The 23,745-nt window shown below is 36.1% G+C and overlaps 1 protein-coding gene across 1 annotated transcript; it reads left to right on the plus strand.

Annotated features, from left to right (window-relative positions):
* The first annotated feature begins 17,373 nt into the window (after positions 1–17,373).
* LOC131032196 (ankyrin repeat-containing protein ITN1) lies at positions 17,374–20,603 on the plus strand. The gene is made up of 3 exons (XM_057963142.2): positions 17,374–17,947; positions 19,285–19,760; positions 19,945–20,603. Exons 1-3 carry the CDS (start codon positions 17,452–17,454, stop codon positions 20,545–20,547), a joined length of 1,575 nt encoding a protein of 524 aa, XP_057819125.2. The 5' UTR covers positions 17,374–17,451; the 3' UTR covers positions 20,548–20,603.
* Positions 20,604–23,745: the final 3,142 nt, after the last annotated feature.

Below are 23,745 nucleotides of genomic sequence, written 5' to 3' on the forward strand. Positions count from 1 at the left end.
TAGCTCCATCTACTGTGTTGGATGTTCCTCCTCTAGCGTGTTCCCTGCCTTCCCGAAACATTGATCAGCAAGATCGGGGGGTAGATGACGTGCTAGACTAGTTTCATTAGCATAGCAGATTCTCTCCTCCTCTCTTTTGTTACTTATTCTATATGTTATTCTCATTCTTCTATTTGTTGTCCTTAGTGTTGTCTACTTGAGGACGATGCAAAGCATTGAGATCTCTTTTGGGTCTCTCTCATGTTGACTCAAAAGACACATGTGTTCCCTTCTTCTAGGTGACCTTCCTTGATTGGGGAATGAAGAACAATTATGCATACATACATATGATATATATACATGACTTATCATACAGCATACTGACCCCGAGGAAAGTGAAGTCACCTCGTGCTTTGTGTTTGTGTCTATTATCCTTGGGTTTATCTCACACTTGGGGGCTAAATCTTTGTGATAACGTGCTTCTTTCCTTTCTCATTTCTTATGTGTATCACTACGTTAAAACAATCACCCCCGTTGAGGCGTGTGCGATCGCTTTAACGTAGGGGGGCATACACCCTGTCTATCCCTTCAAGATACTTGAAAATTTCTTGGCGAACTTAGCTTTGCCTTGAAAATTTTTGGTATTTCTTTTGCATGACTCATAGTGAGGGAACCTTACTACTGACAGTCATGGTTCTCCCTCGTGATCTTCCCTTTTACTTTGTCAATCGAAGTCGTAAGATCCTTAGTCCACTGGGGGCTTGGTGTATCTTGCCTCCTTGACGTGGTGAAAGTTTTTCAATGTTGTTTCCTTGTACTTTACTGGAAGTATGAGCATACATACTCCCGCTAAAGTGGGGGCTAAATGTAGCGTCCTAAAATTGTGACACTTGCAATTTCGACTGCATTTCGGTCTTCACGATGGCAACGCAACACGGAACCTGAATGGAGACCCCAAAACTTGTCCACGACACCAAAAACTGCATTTTTCAAGCACCCTGGCCTGAACCTCCTTTGCACCCTGCTGTCCCGGGAGGTGGGACCAGAGTGCCCAGCACCCTGGTCCTTCAGGACCAGGGCACCCAGCGCCCTGGTCCCCCAGGACCATGGCGCCCAGCGCCCTGGTCCCTGGCCCTATTTTGGGCCTGGTCTCCTATGGGGTCTCGGGTCTTTTTGTTTGCAAATTGGAAATTATCATTTCCTAGTCAGCCTAAGGTCGGGAAAATCAATCTATTAACCTTAATTGACAAGTATATAAACTACTTTTCCTCTCTCATTTTTGAAAAAGAAGAGGAGAATAGATGGAAAAAGGTGGAAATGATACGCAAACATTCAAGCATTCAAGAATTCAAGCATTCCTTCAAGAAATTGATCATTCCAAGTCTCCATTCAAGGCTAAGTGTTGCATTCAAGACAAGGATTCAACCATTGAAGAGGAGATCACTTACTACATACTACTACAACATACAACAAACAACAACATCTATATCTTCGCACATAAGGATACAAACATCCTTACAACAAGGTATTAGTACTTGTTTTACATTACAGACATTTACATTTACAGCATTTCTCATTTCTTGGTTAATTCTGAAACCGGGGTTTGACCTAAAGGCAAACCCCTAATCCCTAACCTCCCAATCGTCTTCGCTTTTCTGTGTGTAGGTTGCAGGTACGCGGCTGAAATTGAAGATCTGGAATCCTTGTGCAGAGACGAACAGATCCCCCTTCGTTTCGCGGATTTTTCGGAGGACCGTGTGCACGCCGGGCGCCATCGTCCCGTCAACTTTTGCTCAAATTTGCAGGACAACACCTTATCGACATTTTACTGCTAATTCTAGGTCCGCAGCTTCATCCTATATCCCTATCTCAGTTTATAAGCGAATCTTTCTCACTTTCTATGCATTCCTAGCTTAATTCTTCTATCAACATTCTTTACAAAAGAGGGTAGCCTTGCTATCTTAACCCTTGAAACTCATTTAGCATCCAATCTTGCATTGTGTGGGATTGGATCTTGTGGGTTTCAACCCCTCTTTTGAATGTAAAGTCTCCTTAAGTGAAAACCATCAACCCTAGCAACCTCCCTTCTCTCTCCTTAGAGTTAGAAGAGGGGAGAGCAACTAGGGTTCGACCGATTTTCCGCTTTACACCATCAGAAACATACTTGGTATGAAACACGCACTTGCATCGAACCAACTTTCTTCTCTTTGGAAGAGAACAAAGATCCCAAGTATGATTCTTCATCAAAGAAGAATACTCCTCATCCATGGTCCTATCCCACTTCGGGTGATCTGTCACCTTTGAAATTTTTTGAGGATCATCTAAAATGGTATAAATCTGAAGACTAGAACTAGATGTCTGTGCATGAGTACGATGAGTGTCAGAAGGATCACCTGCCAAAGAACCAACAACATCAGCTGTAAACCGGGGCCACTTGGGCAAAGGCTGAGCGACGGGTGGTGGTGGTGGTGGTGGACCATCATTTGCATCATCCTCAAAGAAGAAGGAATCCTCAAAAGATGAAGAGGGAGGAGGAGATAGTGAGGGAGAAGCAGGTGGTGGAGAATCCATCTGAGGAAGGTGCTCATAAAACTGGCCATCCCACCTAAATAGGACCTCTCAAGAATCAGGATCAAACAACCTGTACACCTTAACATCGTCATAATAGCCAACAAAAATGAGTGGTTGGATCTTCCTCTCCATGGATTCCTCTGAGCATCTGGAATAAATGCCCAAGCCTCACTACCAAAAACTTGGAATGAAAAAAACATCAGGCTTGATATGGGACCAAGCCTAGTGGCACAATTAACTGCCATAGCCCAAAAAGCAGGCTGCATAAAACATGACTGAAGCATACAATTGGCCATCTCCTATAGTGTTCTATCCTTTCTCTCAACAACACCATTCTATTGAGGGGTGTGAGGAACAGATAACTGATGCTGCAAACCATGCTCTATGCAAAAATATATAAAAGCCTTACTCACATATTCTCTCCCATTATCTGTGCGTATCCTCTTTATAGAAAGACTAGATTGCTTCTCTACTAATATCTTAAAGACTCGAAATGAATCAAAGACATCAGACTTGTACTTAAGAAAGTACACCCATGTGTGTCTGGAGAAGTCATCAATGAAAGTGAGTACATACTTGGACCCTGAAAAAGATGGAGTCGGAAATGACATAAGATCACTGTGGATCAAATCGAAGGGTGTCTTAGCATGGGTGGCTCTACCTGTAGGAAAAGGATCATAGTGATTCTTTCCAAGTGCACGACCTCAACATACACCATCACTATAGGATATCTGAGGGAGCCTAATAACAAGTGCTTGTGTGCTCATCTGTTGTAAGTATCTGTAGTTGACATGGCCAAAACGCTCATGCCACAGTTTTCTCACAAAATCTGCATGTGCTACAAGAGAAACACTTGAACCATCTGGACTCTCAAAGCCATCAAACTGATATAACCAAGAATCAGGATCAACACTGCTAGTATCCACAACCAAGTTAGGATCATGGAGCTCTCAAATAACCACACCATGTAGTGAGAACTCAACCATTTTACTAGAGCCAAAATGACAAATTTGATTAACAGAGAGGAGGTTCGTAGAAATGTTAGGAACCAAAACAACATCCTAAAAACAACCACCCATCAACAAAACAAAACTTGAACCTGAAACTGAAAGTTGTACTGAGTCACCAACTACAATATGTAAAGTATTACTATGAGCAAGTGAGGTAACAAGCTGCGGTGAGTGTGCCATGTGATGAGAAGCCCCATAATCAATAATCCAAGTGGATGCAGAAGGAATAGATAGTGTAGAAAGAGCATGTCCTTTCCTAGTAGAAGAGGAAGATGGACGTTGAGGAGTAGAAATATGATGTTGCTGCATGGCTACCTCCAAAGCCTTTGATCATTTCTAACAATGACAAACTGGATGACCTTCTTTGCCACATAAACTACAAAGTTCATCTGATTTCTTCTTAGTCTTGGAGGAAGACTCACCAGACTTAGAAGAGTGCTCCTGTTTGGGATAGGACTTCATTTTGAAATCAGACTTAGGTGATGGCTTGGAGGGATGCTCACTGCTAGCTGAATCCTTCTTAGGCTTCAGTTTCTGCTTCTTGTTCTCTTTAGATGTCTGAGCAACCAATGCTTTTGGCTTTGATCCTATGAGAGTATCCAACTGAGATAGGTAAGCCTGCTCATGATTCAAGCAACTACATAACACATCAAAAGTAGGCCTGGTGAAGCGTGTACCCAATGCATCCATAGTAGAATAAAAGGTGGAAGCAAATATCTGATAGGGACCTCAAAGCTTAGAGAGAATCTGGTAGATACACTCGGGGTCTATCTTATTCTTACCACAACTATGTAGGATAGATCTGGTGGTTTTAAACTTGTTCAAAAAGTCCTCAATGTGAGGAAAAGACTCAGGTAACAAGGAAGAGAGCTCTGCCTCAATCTGTAATGATCTGAACTCATTGACAGTACCAAATAGAGTTTCAAATTTGCATCACATAGCCCGAGGAGTGAGAAAACCATCAAGGCTAAAAAACAAGCTGTCTGAAACATGTAAGGAGATGACACCCATAGCCTCATCCATCTTATTGCGGTGCTGAAGAATCTCAAAAGGATGTTGCAATAGTGGCTGATCTGCATCCAAACATGACCACAACCCTCTTGATCTGAGAAGCCTCATCATACGAGCTTTCCAGAGGTGATAGTTATGGGATGTAGGTAGCTCAACTGAAGAATCTTCCATGTGTGTCTGTACCTGAACTTGGACCTGCTCTTGATTTTTTTAATTAAGTGATCTTTCAGACTAGATAGAAGATGCAGAAGAGTTTTTTTTGTTTTTTTTTGAGTTTAGGTGTTTTGATTTCCTGAAGTAAGTTATAGAAAATAGAAAAAAAATAACACCCCCACAATATGTAAAATAAAAAACTAGTACAATCTGAGAGCCAGAAAAGAAGACAAGAGCAAAGAAAATGCGTCAGACACTATCTTGTGTACCTGGTGATTTTTTTGGAAAAAATAACTCCAAATCTAGAAGATCTCTACAAGACCTTTCTAAAGCCTATTTGTTTTCCAAAAACGAAGTCCGTTTGCCCAAGTTATAGCTCCTGGAGTGCAGAAAAGAGCACTGACTTGGACGTAAAAAAAGGTACTAAATGAAAAAATCAGAAAATCTCACCTCTAGATCTGAGTAGGGCTCAAAAATATGACTCTGTTTGCCCAAGTTAGTGTTGGAATTTCAATAAGTCTATTGGTATAAGGATATTGAGAAGGTTGTTGGAGATTATTGATATAACTGATAAAAGGATAATTATTGTATTAATAATATTATTTTGTCATTGATGTCAAGAAATTGATTTTCTGATTCAGTATGATGTTGCCATATCTTAAGAAGTATGGTTTGATGAGTATAAAGATGTTGGTAAGTGACACAGAATGAATGTGAAAATGAAAGGGAAAAAAATGTTATTCAAATGGGCAACTATTACTGAGTTAGACAGTGATGAGATTATGTTGTTTTGATTGTTTTGATATCCTATATATGTGTATTCATTGACTGAACAAGAAGGAGAAAAGATTTCATGAGTAAAGGTTTGATACTATTCTATGTTACCGAGCAAGGAGCTAGTCAGTAAACCCCAAGGTTATCGATATCAGTTAATGAAGGCAGAATGTCTACCGAGTGAAGTTCAGTATTAACCGAGTAACAACCGAGCAGTAACTGAACGCATTGGATGAATAAAAGCATTATTAAATGAAGGATGCCAATGAGCTGGAGATGTATAGATGTTTGGTATGTCATACAAGATGTTTGTTGAGGATCTATGACAATGAAAATACAAGAGTCAGATCTACAATGCAGATTAAATGGTCATAACCTAGACAAGTACCAAGGAAGGAATACAAGTTCCAAGGTGAGATAAAACATTTTTCAAATCGAAGGATTCAATGAACCTATTCAAGTATGATGATCTGATTGCTAAGATTGATCATGGGAAATGTGATCAAGGAGAATAAGCAGCTAGGAATTGTTTATAAATAAGGAATTGTTGATGAACAATGTATGTGGGCAAATAGAAGAACAATGATGCTGCTGTAGTGATCACCGAGCACAGAAGATTGAAGATCTGATTGAAGGACAGATTGAGAAGCCCAACAAGAAGCAAGATAAGTCTTATGACAAGATTATCTTGAGTACATTGAGCACATAGAATCTGCTTTAGCATTTCAAATGTGAAGTTGCAAATATATTTAATTACTGTTATTTATTCTGTAAGTGATAGGAAATCTCTTAACCGAGTGGACCTAACAGTCTTATTTGTAAATCCTCTAGCAAGGTAACATTCTGAATGAGTGTTTGAAATCCTTTGACAAGGTCACTTCTAACAAAGTGAAGATTTTAACAGATCTAAGGGAAATCCCTTAACCGGGTCACATCTAGCAATGTGTTTAAGTAATTTGTAACAGGATTGGCTTTTAACTGAGCATACTCTAGAAGGGTATATTTATTAGTGGGTCCAAAATCCCACAATGGTTTTTTCCTATTTGGGTTTCCATGTTAAATTTGGTGTTAAATGTGTTGTGATGTTTTAAGTTTGTTAGTTTATGAGTTTGAATGATTTACAATCTAGGTTGCATATTAAAGTAAAGGCTACCGAGGTTGAATCTATTGAATATATTGTTTTGTGAGTTTATATGATTCACCCCCCCTCTCATCTTTCTAACAATTGGTATCAGAGCTCTGGACTCCAGAAGAAAAGTTTAAAGGAACTTGAGGCAAGATCCGAAGATGTATAAGAGGGATGCCCCAAACTGAACAAGTCAAGTTTCTCCACATGGCAGAAAAGGATGAAGCTACACTTATCAGGAATTGGAGAATATGCAACACATTATCTAAAGAATGATTACACTGCACCGAGCACCTACTCGATGAAAATGGAAGAGATAAAGGTAAAGCAAGAACATATTCAATCAATGATTGAAATAACATCAACATTGACCGACTCAGAGTTTAATGATTTGGAAGGTTGTAATGATGCCAAAGAAATGTGGAATAAGCTCATATCTATGTATGGTGGTAATGAACATGTTCAGAGAGCAAAAGTAGATAGTCTAAGAGGTCAACTTGAATCCATGAGAATGAATGAAGGTGAGAATATTATCCAATAGAGTACAAGGTTAAAGGAAACCATCAATCAAATCAAAGGAGCAGGAGGAACTATTGAAGAAAAGGATGTAACAAGTAAGTTGCTTAGAACACTTCTACCTACTTATGCCATTCGAGTCTCTGCAATTAATGAATTAAGGTCTATACCAAACATGCCAGTCTCCTTGGATGCCACTATCGGTAAGCTACATGCATTTGAGTTAAGTAATTTTGATAATAGTGGGTCTTCGGTAAATAAAGTTGAATCTGCATTCAGTTCTTTTCGTCTTGATGAATCTGATGATTAAAATGATAGAATGTATAAGTATACTAAAGGAAATCATAGTGGAGCAAGTGAAAGATTTCGCAAAAACATGGAAGAAGTACACAAACTGTATGAGGAAATAAAAAAGCAAGAAGAGTTTGAAGCATTATTAGCCAGAAGGTTACTGAGAGGTAAAGGTAAGTATAAAGGGAAGTTACCTTTGAAATGTTTTAACTGTGATAAAATAGGACATATGGCTTCTAACTGCCCTGACAAAGAATCTAGTGAAAAGAGAGAATACCGAGATGACAGACATAAAGACAATCATTACAAAGGGCACCGAGACTTCAGAAGGAGAGATAGAAAGGCATGCCTAGTATCCGATGAGGAATCCAATGATGATAAATCTGATGAAACTGAGACAGAGGAAGTTGTTTATGTGGCTATCAAAGATGGATTAGATGAAGAAAGGTATGAAGAAAAATCCTTAATATCTCACATAAATAATAATCATTCTTGGATCATAGATAGTGGATGCTCACATCACATGACAGGTGATAAACACAAGTTTGTTAAATTAGAAGATTATGATGGGGGTTATGTAAGATTTGGTAATGATGCACCATGTCCAGTGGAAGGTAAAAGATCTATCACACTTCTTGACAATGCTAAATGTGATGATGTATATTGGGTTGAAGGTTTGAAATACAATTTGTTGAGTGTAGCACAGAGAAACTTGACTTGTTCAGCTTTGGTGCATCCCTCTTATACATCTTTGGATCTTTAACTCAAGTGCCTTTAAACTTTTCTTCTAGAGTCCAAAGCTCTGATACCAATTGATAGTTCTGATACTTAATGTAAGTATAGATCCAATAGCCAACAAGATGAGAGGGGGGGGGGGGGGTGAATCATACAAACTTAATCTTCCATAAAACATCAGATTCAACCTTGGTAACATATACTTTAGTAATATAACCCAAAACTGTTAAACATGCAAACTCAAAAGTATATAAACATCATAAACCTCACAACACCAGATTTAACGTGGAAACCCAAATAGGGAAAAACCACTATGGGATTTTAGACCCACTAAGAAATATACTCTTCTAGAGTATGCTCGGTTAAAAGCAAATCCTGTTAAAGATTACAAACACATTGCTAGATGTGACCCAGTTAAGGGATTTCCCTTAGATTTGTTAGGATCTTCACCTTGTTAGAAGTGACCTTGTTGAAGGATTTCAAACACTCAATCAAAATATCACCTTGCTAGAGGGTTTTACAAATAAGACTGTTAAGTCCACTCGGTTAAGATATTTTCTGTCACTTTCACAAAATAACAGTAATAAACATCTATCTGCAACTTCACATCTAAAATGCTAAAGGAGATTCTTATTTGTTCAATACAATCTAGACATAGAACTAATCTTGTCCATCTGCTGGGCTTCTATACTCTGTTATTCAAATAGGTCTTCAAGCTTCTGTGCTCGGTAATCACTATGTAGCATCCATGTGCATACACTTGCCCACATATATTGTTTATCAACAGTTTCCTATTTATAAACAATTAGCTAACCGCTTAATCTCCTTGATCATATTTCCCATGATCAATCATAGCCATCAAATCTACAATCTTGTCCAGGTTCAATGCATCTTTCAATCTGAAAATGTTTTACCCCACCTAGAAACTTACATATATTTCTTGGAACTTGTACCAGGGTATTGCAGTTCAATCTAAACTGTAGATCTTCATGCTGACTTTTCTTTGCCATAGATTCATTAACAAACTATATTTATGGCATACCCATCATTTAATCAGTTCCAGCTCATCAGCTTCCTTCATTAAATAACGCATGTAACCATTCTGTTATAGCTCGGTTACAACTCGGTAACAACTCGGTAAATACTAAACTTCACTTGGTAGACATTCTGCCTTCATTAACCGATAGTGATAACCTTAGGGTTTACCGACTAGGTTCTTTGCTTGATAACATAGTATAGTATTAACCTTACAATTTACAACATATGTATGATGTCAAAACAATCTAAACATCATGATCTCATCATTGTCTGACTTGGTAATAGTTGCCCATTGAATACCTTATTCATCCCCTTATTCATCATATTCTTTCTGTGTCTTTTACCAACATCTTTATATTCTTGAAATGATACTTCTCAAGATATGGCAACATCATACTGAGTTAGAAAATTAATTTCTTGACATCAATGACAAAATAATAATATCAAGACAGTAAACATCCTTAATTAGTTATATCCATAATCATCAACAACCTTCTAAATATCTTTATTGAAATGTCAACAATCTCCCATTGTCTGTTATAATGCTATATTGCCAACACAATTTTCCAATCATTGACCTGTATTCCTTCTCATCAATAGATTTGGACTCATCTTCCTTAGATAACTTACAACCTATAACCATAGGTGTCCCAACTAGTTTATAGTCAGTCATGCCAAATGTCTTCAAGATCTCTTTCACATACTTAGACTGCGTGATGAAAATACCATTCTTCATTTGCTGTATTTGCAAGCCTATGAAATTTTTTATTTCTCCCACTTAAGACATTTCAAACTTATTTTTCATTTCATTTGCAAAACTATTGCGCATGTCGACATGACCTCCAAATATGATATCATCAACAAATACTTCGCTGACTAGTATTTTATCTGCTTCAGATTTGTTATATATGTTACTATCATCACTGGTTCTCAGAAAGCCTATCTTCATTCGATGTATATGAAGCCTTTCATACCATGCTCTTGGTGCTTGCTTTAATCCATATAAAGCCTTATGTAATCTGCATACCATGTCTTTCTCATCAATCAAAGCATAAACATCTAGCTGCTCAATGTATACTTCTTCTAGTATCCTATTCAAAAATGCCCATTTGACATCCATCTGGTATACCTTGAATTTCTTGTGTGTTGCAAATGCAAGTAAAGTTTACTAAAACCTTCTGGTCTTGCCACTGGTGCAAAAGTCTCACCATAGTCTTCTCCTTCCTCTTGTGCATAACCTTTGCAAACCAACTTAGCTTTATTGCGAACTACAACACCATCTTCATTCAACTTGTTCTTGAATACCCACTTAGTACCTATCACATTTTTATTTACCGGTCGTGGTACTAGGGTCCATGTGTTGTTCTTCTCAAATTGATCAAGTTCCTCCTCCATAGCTTTAACCCAATGATCATCACCAAATGCTTCCTTAGCAGTTCTTGGTTCAATAGTGAAGATCATGCAAGAATTCTGTTTGACTCTTCTTCTAGTTAGTACTCCAACATCCTTATCCCCAATAATCTATTTAGGACTGTGATTCGGTCTCACATATCTTTGAATAACATGATCATTATCTTCAAGTTCAACTTCTTCATTATCATCATCTTCTTCTGAATTTATCTATTTCGATTGAACTGGTACATTAGTATTTGCTTCGTCGGTTTCAGATTTCATAGTTTTTGGTTCCAAAAACAAAATGCAAGGATCTTCATCCTTTTTCTTGAAACTGGTTTCCTCTGAGACTTTAGGATTTTCATCCACTCAAACATCAACACTCTCAACAATTCTCTGTGTCCGGTTGTTAAAACACTTGTAGGCCTTACTCTTGGTGGAATAGCCAAGAAATATTCCTTCATCACTTTTAGCCTCAAATTTGCTAATATAATCACCTCTTAATAAAACATTTGCTTCCAAATATTCTAAAATAACTAAAATCAGGTGATCTTCCATACCAATATTCATAAGGAGTCTTGTCCTTACCTCTCTTTACTAGAATCCAGTTCATAGTGTAGACAACTGTGCTGACAACTTCTCTCTAGAAAGCTTTCACTACACCTCCTTGTATCAACATCATCCTAGCAGCTTCAACAACTGACCGATTGTTTCTCTCTACAATACCATTCTGTTGTGATGTCCTTAGTGCAGAAAGGTGTTGTTTGATACCTTTTTCTTCACAATACCTAGTGAATTCCTCGAAAGTAAATTCACCGCCTTCTGTCCTCAAACACTTTATCTTCTTACCGCTCTCCTTCTCAGATAAGGCCTTGAATACCTTGAACTTACCAAAATATTAGTGAAGATCATAAAATATATGTCACCTTGAATACTTTTTGTTCTTATTGGTCCACAAAGCTCTGTATGAACCAAATCTAAAAAATGTTCCGGTGAAAAATATTTTCTCTTGAAAGTTGAGGATGTCATCTTTCCCAACTGACATTCTTTGCATAGAGCATTAACCAGGTTGTCCAACTGAGGCAAACCTATCACTGTCTTGGACTTACTCACTTTAACAATGTTATCAAAGTTTATATGACAAAATCTCCTATGCCAAATCCAACTATCATCTATCTTTGCAATTAAATAGTTGTTGAATTTAGGATTAAGGTAAAACAAGTTACCTTTAGTTTTCTTCTCGATTGCAATCAGTTCACCATTGTTGTCATAGATTTTGCACATACTATTTTTAAACTCCAATGGGTATCCTTTGTCATTGAGTTGTGCCACACTTAAAAGATTGTTCTTTAAACCTTCAACCCAGTAGACATCATCTGCATTGCTCTTTCCATTAAGAGAAATAGTTCCCTTACCTTTAACCATGTAGGGTGAGTCATTACCAAATCTTACAACTCCGCCATCAAATTCCTTCAAAGAAATAAATTTGCTCCAATCACCAATCATGTGATGTGAACAATGAGTATCAATGATCCAATCATCCAAGTTATCCATCCTGGATACTAATACCTTTTGGTCTAATATCTCTTCTTTAATAGCTACAAACACAATGTCTTCATTAGCATCACCATCATATTCTTCATTAGTGATACCACCATCAACAACAATAAGACAATCTCTTTTGCCTTTACCCTTATACTTCTTGAATTTCTCTCGTTTGTGCTCATTATCACCATTAGGACAGTTAGCAACTATGTGTCCAATCTTGTTGCATGCAAAACATTTCAAAGATAATTTGCCTCTATATTTACCTTTACCTCTAGGCAACCGCTTGGCCAACAATGCTTCAAGCTCAACTAAACTTTCTTCATCATCAACTTCTCTACTAGCTCTGGATTCATAACTGTGACTAGCATCTCTACTTTTTCTCATAGATGGGTTAGAAACAAAAGCTCTAAATGCAGGCTTAGATTTCTGTAAACTACCATCATAACCATTTAATTCAAAAGCAGTAAGCTTGCCAATGATGGAGTCAAGAGTTACCTTAGTTTTGTCAATGGACTTCAGCTCTTGAATAGCTGCAACTCGGATAGCATAGACCGATAGCAGGGTTCTTAGTACCTTATTGATCATTGTGGAATATTCCACTTTACCACCCGCACTCTTAATTTCACCGACTATCTCTTTTATTCTTTGAGAATACTGCTGGATATTCTCACCTTCAGCCATCCACATGTCATCAAACTTTCCTCTTAGACTCTCTTCTTTAGCAAGCTTAACATGTTCATCACCGCTATAAATCTCTTCAAGTTTTTTCCATACCTCATATGCAATTTCTAGACCATGAACATCTACATACTCTGCATTAGACAAAGAACTAATAATGGCCTCTAATGCTTGATGATTTTCTTGTTCCTTTTTCTTTTGATCATCAGTCAACATCCCAGTAGGTGTAACATATTTAGTATCGACATGTTCCCAATACTGGCTACCCAGACTCTTGATATAAATTTTCATTCTATCACTCCATATCATATAGTTCTCTCTATTAAACTCCGGACCTTCATTCTTCATCATGATTTGCAAGATCTTTACCTCAATCTATTAGGCTTAGACCTTAGAGGACCTGATAAGCTCTGATACCAATTGATGGTATGATGAAAGAATAAGTATCCAGGCAACTATCGAGAGGGGGGTGAATCAGTAGATAGAAAAATTGATACAAACTTCACCAATCTCAAAAATCAATCTCTCAAAGTAAACTTAGAACTAACAATGTAATACCACTGTCAAGATAAAAACTCATAAGATAAACCGGTTGACCGTTACACCAAATTAACAATAAACAACTTCTTCATTTGTCAATGCTTCCAGTTATCATGACTTATCAAAGTAGTTAAGTAGTTAAGTAAATCAACCATGAAAATATAACCACAAAAACATTCACCACTTGACACAAATATTTTTGACGTGGAAACCCAAATAGGTAAAAACCATAGTGAGATGAGATTCACAAGATAACTATCTGAACTCTTCTGAAGTTCGCCCTATTGGGAGCCCATCCTATTAAAGCTTTACAAAAAGTCCTGATAAGAACTGATCATGTTAGGAATCACTCGGTTAAGGGATTGACTACAATGCCTTGTTAGAAGCAATACCCTGTAAGGAGTAACCTCAGTAGAGGATTTGAAAATCTAATCTAATGGATCACCTTGTTAGAGGATTTGAATAACACCAAGCTTGTTAGAGCTTAATCGGTTAGGGGATTTCAATTTTGTTGTAACTGTTAGAAAACAACAAGAGTTTGTTGATCTATTTGAATAGCACTACACTTGCTTGTTTAGATCCATTTCATGCTCCTCTCTGCCTTTACTCAAACTGCAAATACATCATCCGGTTCGACAATCACACACTCAACTGATCTGTGCTCACTCTTTGCCAACTCATTAAACTAAACAACTTCATCGACCTTAAATACAAATCAATTAGGTCGGTAATACAACAAAAACCTAATTCTCATAGAGATTACAAACAAATCGGTTCAAGTATGACCGTTGGATTACATAGCAATCTCTGCACATCAATCAAGAAAACCTTGATCGCTCCTTGATCACCGCTTCATCAAACTTAGTAACTCATCACATGCTTTGCATTAGATGCAATACATTTGCTCATTCCCTAGACAAAAAAACGTTACAACAACTCGCCAAAATCTCTTCAAATTGTCTTCATACAATAATCATGTGTGTCATAATCATTGTTACTCATCATCAGATCATAAACCAATATAACCAATTCACCAAACTTAATCGGTTAGGGTTTATAAAAAATAACAGGCAAGGTTTACACCGGTTACTAGTTCTCCACACAAATTCTTCCTACCGGTTACAATAACAATATTACAACAATATCAACAATATCATTACCGGTTAATTGACATCAATGACAACATAACATATCATTAATGCAATCTTCATGCAAATGCCAACAGAATCAAGTATTATATTTGCATTATAATTTGTTTATGTACTATAACTCTGCATCTCTACAATTTAGTCATTGTGTGGTCTATGTTTTGTATACATGTCTACTAAGCCACTGGCAACTATAACATCTGACAAAAACCTCAACCAAACAAAAACAAAATTGTTTTGCCACTCTTTTGGCAGGAACTCTACTGCTCTACAACTCTTGTTTTTAATGGTATTGGGTTTCCCAAATAACATGCAATGCACTGTTTGAGTTTTATCTTTAGTATATTTATTTAACTATTTTCTTGTTTAGTTAAGAGTATTCAAATTATATAGTTTTTAAAATTACTTCTATTATTTTTGGTATGGAGGAATCGGTGTTAGCAGGGGATGCATTCAAAAGGTCTTAATTAGAAGGAACACAATAAGCATGTTAAAGACTATGAAAAATATTATCATGAAAGCCAATTAAGATGGCAGGAAATAGGAGTAGGTTATGCTAGCATTGTTAATTCACACTTATTAGTGTGAAACAAATATAATATATGTTGTGCAGTATAAACTTTGACATAAACAATATGTACTTATTTAAAAATAAATAAATAAACCTTGATATGTATTTACACTTAGAATATGTACAAGTGTGTTTTCTAAGGTAGTTTATGCATAGTGTTGGCCTCCCACCTATTTTCATGTCCTTCACTCAATAAAAAGTAACTAGGAGAAGTAGATGGATAGCAGTTAACAAAACCATTCTTGTAGTGTTTGACATTTCTATCAATTTTTGTTAGGAAATGTACCAAAATTTGTTAGGAAATGTACCAATAGTTATTAAGAAATATACTAATATTGTAAAAAGGAACCAATCAGGTGATGCCATGTCAGCTACACAGCTATTGGGGTCTCTTTTGCACCCCTATTGCTCTCACTTTTTTGGGGGGCTGTTTTGGACACCTTGGCAAAAAGCATGCTGATGTGGCATCATATTTGATGATGTGGCCCCGAAACCTTAGTTGTAAGCAGGGGACTTGCCAAGTAAGCTTCTATAAAAAAATCGGAGTGATTTGAAATTTCCAAGTAGGATTTTGAGAAGCGCGAAGTTAGGGTGCACAACTACTGGATCCTTTCCCCTAACAATGTCATTGTCTATAATGCTGGAAACACGACCTAGCATGACAATTCAAAGATGATTCCGCAGATGATGTAATATATAATGAGTGAAAACTGATTCCACACATCGCATGATAATTGACTGTAAACTTAGTCCAAAGAAATTAGTACCATAATTGATTATAACATATTAAGCTGTGTTGTACGGGACAGATTCGATTCTTTTAAAACAATGAGACTGTTTACCAAACAATCAAAGAAAACAAAAGGGTTGTCCACGTCACAATGAATGAAGAAAAAAAAGTTGGTATTTTAGTCAATATGTTTTTATTTATTTTTTAATTTATGAGTTTAGAATTTAAATAATATATATATCCAATAATTTGCATCCTCATATTTTCTTGGAAAATACTTAAATATTTTATATTTAAAAAATATATCTTTCAAATTCATTAATTTATATTGTATCAAATTTTTATTTAAAATAATAATTTAAAAATATATATATTAATATTATTTTGTATAAGATAAAATAAGTTGTACATTGAGTCATCATGTTGTATTGGATTCATTTAAGAGATAAAGCATTTTATATCATGATATTACTATTAAAATTTTATATTTATATTGTTATTGGTATATTAGTTTTGTAAATGAAATAGCAAGTTAAAGTATTGATCTTAAAGAAAATTCCGATTAAACTTTTCTGAATTAGTATCACTTAAATACAATGAATGTTAAATAGATAATTTATTCTCACGACTGATATATTTTTATGAGTCACTTATTTAAAATAAATAAAATAGCCCAAAGCAAAAGGGAGACCATACTTGTGCACTGATGTGGCATCACATGATTCATTGCTTTTTAGTGCTCAGGGATACATTTCATTCAATTACAGATGGCTTAAATCACACACACTAAGGTTGCTTTTTAGTGCTTAGGGATACATTTCATTCAATTACATATGGCTTATATCACACACACTAAGCTTTGACTTTGACTTCTAGGTTTAAAAGTGTTAAACACTCATAGTCGACTGATATTTTTTAGGCTTAATATGTTGCTTAATGTGTTTGGTTTAAGGCTATTCAATTATGGGTAGTTATCATCAGCAATAACAACTTTAAAGTCACAACTATTGGTACAATATTATAAAAGAAATTGGACATAAATCAACAATTGCTATCACAGCCAACAAGCTTAGGTACATGTCCTAAACTTTTATAAATATTACATTCAAAATAACCAAATTGTCAACAATAAAGTTTAGAAAGTCTTTTGTCAAAATTATGATCAAAATGACTAGTTTGTCAATAATTAAATTTGAAAAAGAAATTAAAGTCAAGTCAAAATGACCAACTGTCAGTAATAAAATTTCAAAAAGTTTTTTTTTTCAAAATTATAGTCAAAACCCTTCATTAAAATTCATAGATTATTTCAATGGTTAAACAGTGAGTATCATCCCTACAAAAATAAATATTTATCTTATGTGTATGGACTCAAACGTTCCTTTAATTATCCAAATAAATGATATTTACGAATAGATTTGAAATTGTAGAATAACACAGCTTAATCTATTCTCGTGAATTGTGGAAATAACATAATTCTAGATGGTAAAAGTAGCATGATCCGTAGAATTGAAGAAATTCACCGGCCCAAACTACACGTTTTGTGACTCCTCCAAATGATAAATAGCAATGTTTGGACCGTCCCCTTGAACTTGAAAAATCGCATTTGCCTTAAGCCTAGAGTATTTTTCCATCAGAACTTGATGGATCTCAGTGGGTGTGTCGGCAAAGGAATGAACAAAACGCTATACGAAGCAGCCAAATCAGGGAAAGAACAAGTGCTTAATGAGATTGGGGAGGTGCAAGGCGTTGCTAATGAGGTAACGCCAGGGGGAAACACGGTGCTCCATATTGCAGCCTATCATGGCTCTCTGCAATTCCTTCAAAAGTTGCTTCAACTCTCAATTGCCAATCCAGAGGATGGGATGCCATTTTTAAGAGCTAAAAATATGGAGGGAAACACAGCGTTGCACGAAGGGGCGATGGGAGGAAATGAGCAAGTAGTGGAAGATTTATTGAAGTCATGCCCAAATTTGGTGAATGAGATTAACAAGGCAGGTGAAACGGCTCTCTTTAAAGCTTGTGAGGGAGGTCATCTCAAGATCGTTGAAATGTTGTGTTGTCAGACTTCAAGAGAGTACTACAAGAGATTTGATGGACAAACGGTTTTACATCTTGCAGTCTTGAACCTTAGAAAAGGTACGTTGTTCTTTAGTTTTGGGTGGTTCAAATATCAACAATGAAGTCGGAATAGAAAAGGTACGTTGTTGGGTAGTCCAAATATCAAAAGTTGAAAGTTAGAATCAGTTTGTATTTTGTTATACAATGGTTATTTGTGTTGTTCTTTAGTTTTGGTGGTCCAAATGTCAACAATTGAAGTCAGAACTAGCTTGTATTTTTAAGAAACAATGTATAAGCAAGGGTTATTTTAATCCATCACTTGTTAAGTATTTGTATGATTTTTTTATTGTTAAAAAATTGTAGGAGTTTATTTTTGGGATTAATAGAAAAGTAAAAGCCAATTCTATTATATAATTTTTCAATAATTAAAAGTTTGAATAATAGAAAGAATGAAATAAATTTTAAAATAAATGATTCTACTGTGAAGATATACCAATATATTTATTTTATTAGATTAAAGAGAATTTTGAGATTTTAAAAGGGTCTTAAATTTTTAATAGAAATTTGAAAAAATATTACAAAGAAGCTACAAAATAATGAAAAACAGTGACAAAGAATAAATAGAAATAAGGATATAAATTAATAAATTGCCACAACAAAATTAATACTTTTCAAGAAAGGATTAAGAACAATTAGTAGACTCAAAGTGACATTCAAATTAGAGTGGTCCAGAACAGAAACCTCTCAACAAAGCTAACCCTACGGCATATTCATTGAAGCAAAGTTCTTTCAGAAAAACTCTCATCCAAATCTTTTATTTTTTCTTGATAGAAAGAGGATAAATGTTGGATCTCTTGCAATTTGTTGATGACCTTCTTTGCTTTCCTTCCAATAGAAATCAAGTGTTTAATCCAGTGATAGACAGGGTGAGCCCCTCCAATTTGCAATAGACCTTCATCCACACAAATCAAATGTTGATGATACTTTCTTCCTAAAACACACCATCTAAACCCACATGAACAATTTTCTACTACAGATTACAATTAACGTCCTCCAAAATCCTTCAACATCTAAATAGGACATGCTAAGAGTCTTAAAAATAAGAACATTATCAATATTTGCCTCAAAATTAACTCTAACTGGTAACCCTCATCTGTATTATTCGTTCACTGGGTAAAATTCTTAATCTGGCTAAGGATGATTAATCCCCTTTTTAACTTTCTTCTCCAAACAAGTTGTTTCCTCCTATCATTTAGGGAAACAAAGGTAGTGTGGCTGTTTATTTTATCTTAAATTTTTTAATCTATATTAAGATACAATGAGTTAAAACACTCGTCATATCGCCTTAAAATGGTTACTCTTTTACAGCTGTAAAATCGTCTCTCATTTTTAGTTTTTGTTTTTTGATTGTGCAGGTGTAATTAAGAAGCTTTTAGATGAGAGACCTGAACTTGCTAAAGAAGTAGACAATTTCCACAGAACTCCATTGCATATGGCTGCATTAATTCCAGCTATTTCAATGAATCCCAAGAAAATTGCCCCAATTGGAGATATGCTTATAAAAGAGGACACTCTCTCTCCTTACAAAGTGGACCAAAACAGGCAATCTGCACTTCATATAGCAGCTAAGGAGGGGAATGCACCGTTACTCAAAGTGATATTAAATTACAGTAGCGACTGTCTAGAAGTGGTAGACAATGATGGTAGAAATGCCTTACATCTGGCTGTGAAAAATGCTCCTCAAATATTTGAGAGAGTTGGAGGAGATCTGAAAACTATAATATGCTCAGTAATCTCAGAAAGACTAATTAATTGCATTGATAACAATGGGCAAACAGCATTAGATATTGCACTAGAGAATGAAGATGAAGACCCACAACTTTATTTGAGTGTAAGTGATTTGATTCTAGATGAGTTTTTTTTCAAGTTATTTTAAATATTAAACAATTCAATAGTTAAAATTAATAGAAACAAGATAATTACATATAAATTACTGTAGAGATAAAATTTGATCATTGTTTATTGTTTAATTGTTATTAAAAATTTTAAGTGTAAAATGAATTGGTTTATTGCAGATTAAAAACTATCTTAAGAAATGTGGTGCTACTAGCAAGATATTAGATAGAGGCTCAATGATAAATTCACCAAGCAAGGTCAGAAAAACAGAATGGAAACCAGAGTTCATATCTGTAACTGCAGTTCTAATTGCAACAGTTGCTTTTGCTGCTGCTTTCACTTTGCCAGGAGGTATTGATACTCAAGATCAAGGTCAAGGAATCCCTCTATTAATAAACACTATTCTCTTCAAGGTGTTTGTGATACTTGACACAATGGCCTTCTGTTCTTCTATTGCTTCTGCAATCCTCCTTACATTTGCATTTTATGCTAGCCAAGTAGAAGATCCAGCACTAACTGAAATCAGTTTGTATGTGTTATGGATAGCATTGGTATCATTATTGTTAACATTTGGTGCAGCAATACATCTGGTTGTGGCATCTAAGTGTTTGTGGTTGGCTGTGCTTGTGTGGGTTATGGTGTGTATTCTTCCTATGTGCATAAGGGTTTTGTCACTAGGAGGAAAGCTGTACTTGTTCACTCCACGTAAGCACTATATCAAGTTTTTGGTATGGGGATTCTCTCTTGCATCTGGCCATGTCAAAAGTGGTTCAAATATATGAAAGATTTGGAAGAGTTTATCTAAAAACCATAATATTCTTAGTAATGTAAAAAAGGCTAATCACTTCCATTTCTAACAATGGGCAAATGACACTAGCAGATTTCAGAAATGAAGACCTACAACTTTATATGAGAAGAGCACGTTTCAATAAAATTATTTTTTAAATATTTGAGATCATATAAGATACTAATTAGCCTGTCTCACGCCTGAAAGAGGTTTCACTCAACTAGAAACAGGTCTCTAGCGGCTCATGCCAGATCTCTCTGCCTTACTTATTCCTGGTTTTCATTCACCGATTTTGTCAGCAGAAGAGTTGATATTTAATATGAAATCTTCTGACAAATCTTAGAGATATAAAATCGTATAAAATCTGCCGTGTCTTATAGTATTACGAAGCTTAAACTTAAGTAACAAAATGTTTTGTTTTAAGTATAAATAATGATTTATTTATTTATTTTGGAATGCTTTTTATTAAAAAAACTCACATTCAACAATTTATTTGGAATGCTTTTGATAAATAGCATAAATATGAACACTGTTGGCATATGCCTCTGTCCAAGGTCAGTGAATTAGGTGGCCCTTGAACAACTAGTACATATATTCCTGCAGAAGAATTGATCACAGTGTTGGAACCTTGAATCATGATTCCTACTTGGCATGTCTCTAGCTCTGAGTCTTATCAGCACAAAATCACACAGATATGCCCTTAGTGGCATAGCCTACATGATAATGTTTAACTAAATTAGATTAAGAGTAATGCACTTGATTGATCACAACTTTTGATATGATTCTACATTGCTTGCACTATTGATTATTTTGGATTTAAATCCCTGTTACTGACTCAGCCTCTGAAACAATTTAGGGAACAATTAATGTGAATATACTAGCTTTTGTCACGTTATTTTTAATTCTCTGGTAGTATTTTAGTTACTATAAATTTTCAAATAAGATAATTCTCTAACCTCGAGGACAATCTTTAAAAATTTGAAATAGATGCCCTAAGGATAAAGCTCTTTCCACGTCCATTTAGCACCAATGATAAAAGGACTGAGCAAGAATGGAAGACTTACCTTCAATATAATATTTCTTAAAATGAAATCTACATAACAGTCTAATAGGATAACAAATTTTGGAAATTATAAGGAAATCTACATAACAGTCTAATAGGATAACAAATTTTGGAAATGATCGATCAACCTGCTCTTCAAAGTCCAACTATAAAGTGTCTTTTGAACCTTCTCTACCTCCTTACACTAAGCACCAAAGCTATAAATAACCTTGTCATGTAGTCTCCACACTAGGAAAAAACAGGCCCATCTTTAAGCCCATTTAACTTTTGTAGTGTCGATGCAACTTATATACCATAGGTTTACCTTGTTGGGAAGAAGTTTAAAATTCACTATCACCAATATACACAAGCGAATAAGGGCGATAAAGAGATTCAAAAATACCATTGCAGTGCAAATCATTTCCTCATACACACAAGCATGAGGGAAAATAGTGCACATCAACATAGAGAACGTAAAGCAATATTTCAACCACTTGTTGAACACAATGTACCACTGAGAGGGGGATGAATCAATGGTATCCAAAGCTCTTCCTTTTGATCCTAAGAGTGAGTACCGGTTAGCAATGCAAACACAAGTAAACCTACTGGTGAGATAATGCAAGACATCACAATGCAACCACACAAAGGCACGTCACATGACACTAGTAAATACGAGGAAAACCCAAGATGGGAAAAACCTTGGTGAGAAAAGTTGTTGGAGTCTACTGCTCCAATCCAGCCTTACAATGAAAACACTGGTTACAACATTTAGGGCACCAACCCAAAGAGTACCACTCCTACCGACTTAGAACACCAACCCAAGGAGCACCAACCCCTACACCGAGCTCCAACTCAATGACAACAATACATTATATCAAATTAATACAATAGTTGTATCCTGGTTACAAATGGATTATGTAACCTCTGCAAGTAATCTCTCTCTACCCGTTTCTCTCCTACTCAACTTTGTTGGTAGTATTCTCTGTCTTCCACTCTACCTCCTCTCTGCTGGTTCACACTCCACTGCCTTACTGGTTCATTGCTATCTCCTGTCACACTGCCTCCTCCTTGTCTGATCTTTGTTTACTCTCTTCCTCTCACTTCTTAGCTTGTTGTTGCTGCCTTGTTGGTTCAGGCTCTACCGATTGTCTGTCTTTGCACCTACTTACCTATGACTTCCTCAGTACCAGTTCAACCCTGCTGTGTCCTTCACCTTGCTGGATTTTCTTCAACACTTTCTTTGCATGCTTCACTCTTCTCTTCCTGCTTCTTACCGGTGCAAACTCTACCAGTTTATAATACTATTCAATCTATAATAGTTCACAGGTTGCCTTGGCCTTATAGGTTAAACCACTTTCAATCCTCTTACCGGTTGTACCTCAAAATGCTCAGTTGTTTCACTCTCATAGTTATATTGATTCTTTTCATTCAACTGGCATCACCCCTTCTAATAGCATCAATCAATCAAGTCTCTACCTCCATTCTTATTGTTGAGCTTTCCCGCTAAAACGCAACTTCTTGAACTATTGGCATGCCAATGTTTCTTCCACATATCTTCTTTCTTTCAAGGCACATTTGCTATACTTAGCAAACACGGATAGTCTGTCAGCATGGCACTTGGTCAATCACCATAAATGGTTCAACAGATTGCATCACCAACCTCGTTCTGCACCTGGACATCCTGCATCGATCGATGCATCCCATCGTTCACCTTTGTTCGACCTTCCTTGAGCTGCACACCTCTACAACACATCCCATGATTTACGGGGTCTGCAATTAATGTTGACCGACTCTATAACTACCTCGTCGGTGCACACTCCATATACTATTGCATGCATGTCCGCCACCTTGACTCCATGTGACACCTTTGTCAGCATCCACCTTAGCTCACTAAGTCGGTCCGACTTGGTCATCAAAAAATTACACACAACCGATGTATGCTTCATACTACCGATCCCTCTTTGCCTACCGGTTCTCTAACCCTGTCGGTATATCTTTCCTTATTGGTTAACCTTCTTGCCTTCACCTTCCTTGTGTCAGTAGATCATGTCAGCCTGGTCATCACACATACTGGTTCTCAGCAGCTATCTAGGGTGACTCACCATGTGCTTCTTCAACTGACTAAGAGCACTTCACTTTTGTCTCTCAGTA

This window comes from Cryptomeria japonica, chromosome 4 (assembly GCF_030272615.1).
Source record: "Cryptomeria japonica chromosome 4, Sugi_1.0, whole genome shotgun sequence".
NCBI lineage: Eukaryota > Viridiplantae > Streptophyta > Pinopsida > Cupressales > Cupressaceae > Cryptomeria > Cryptomeria japonica.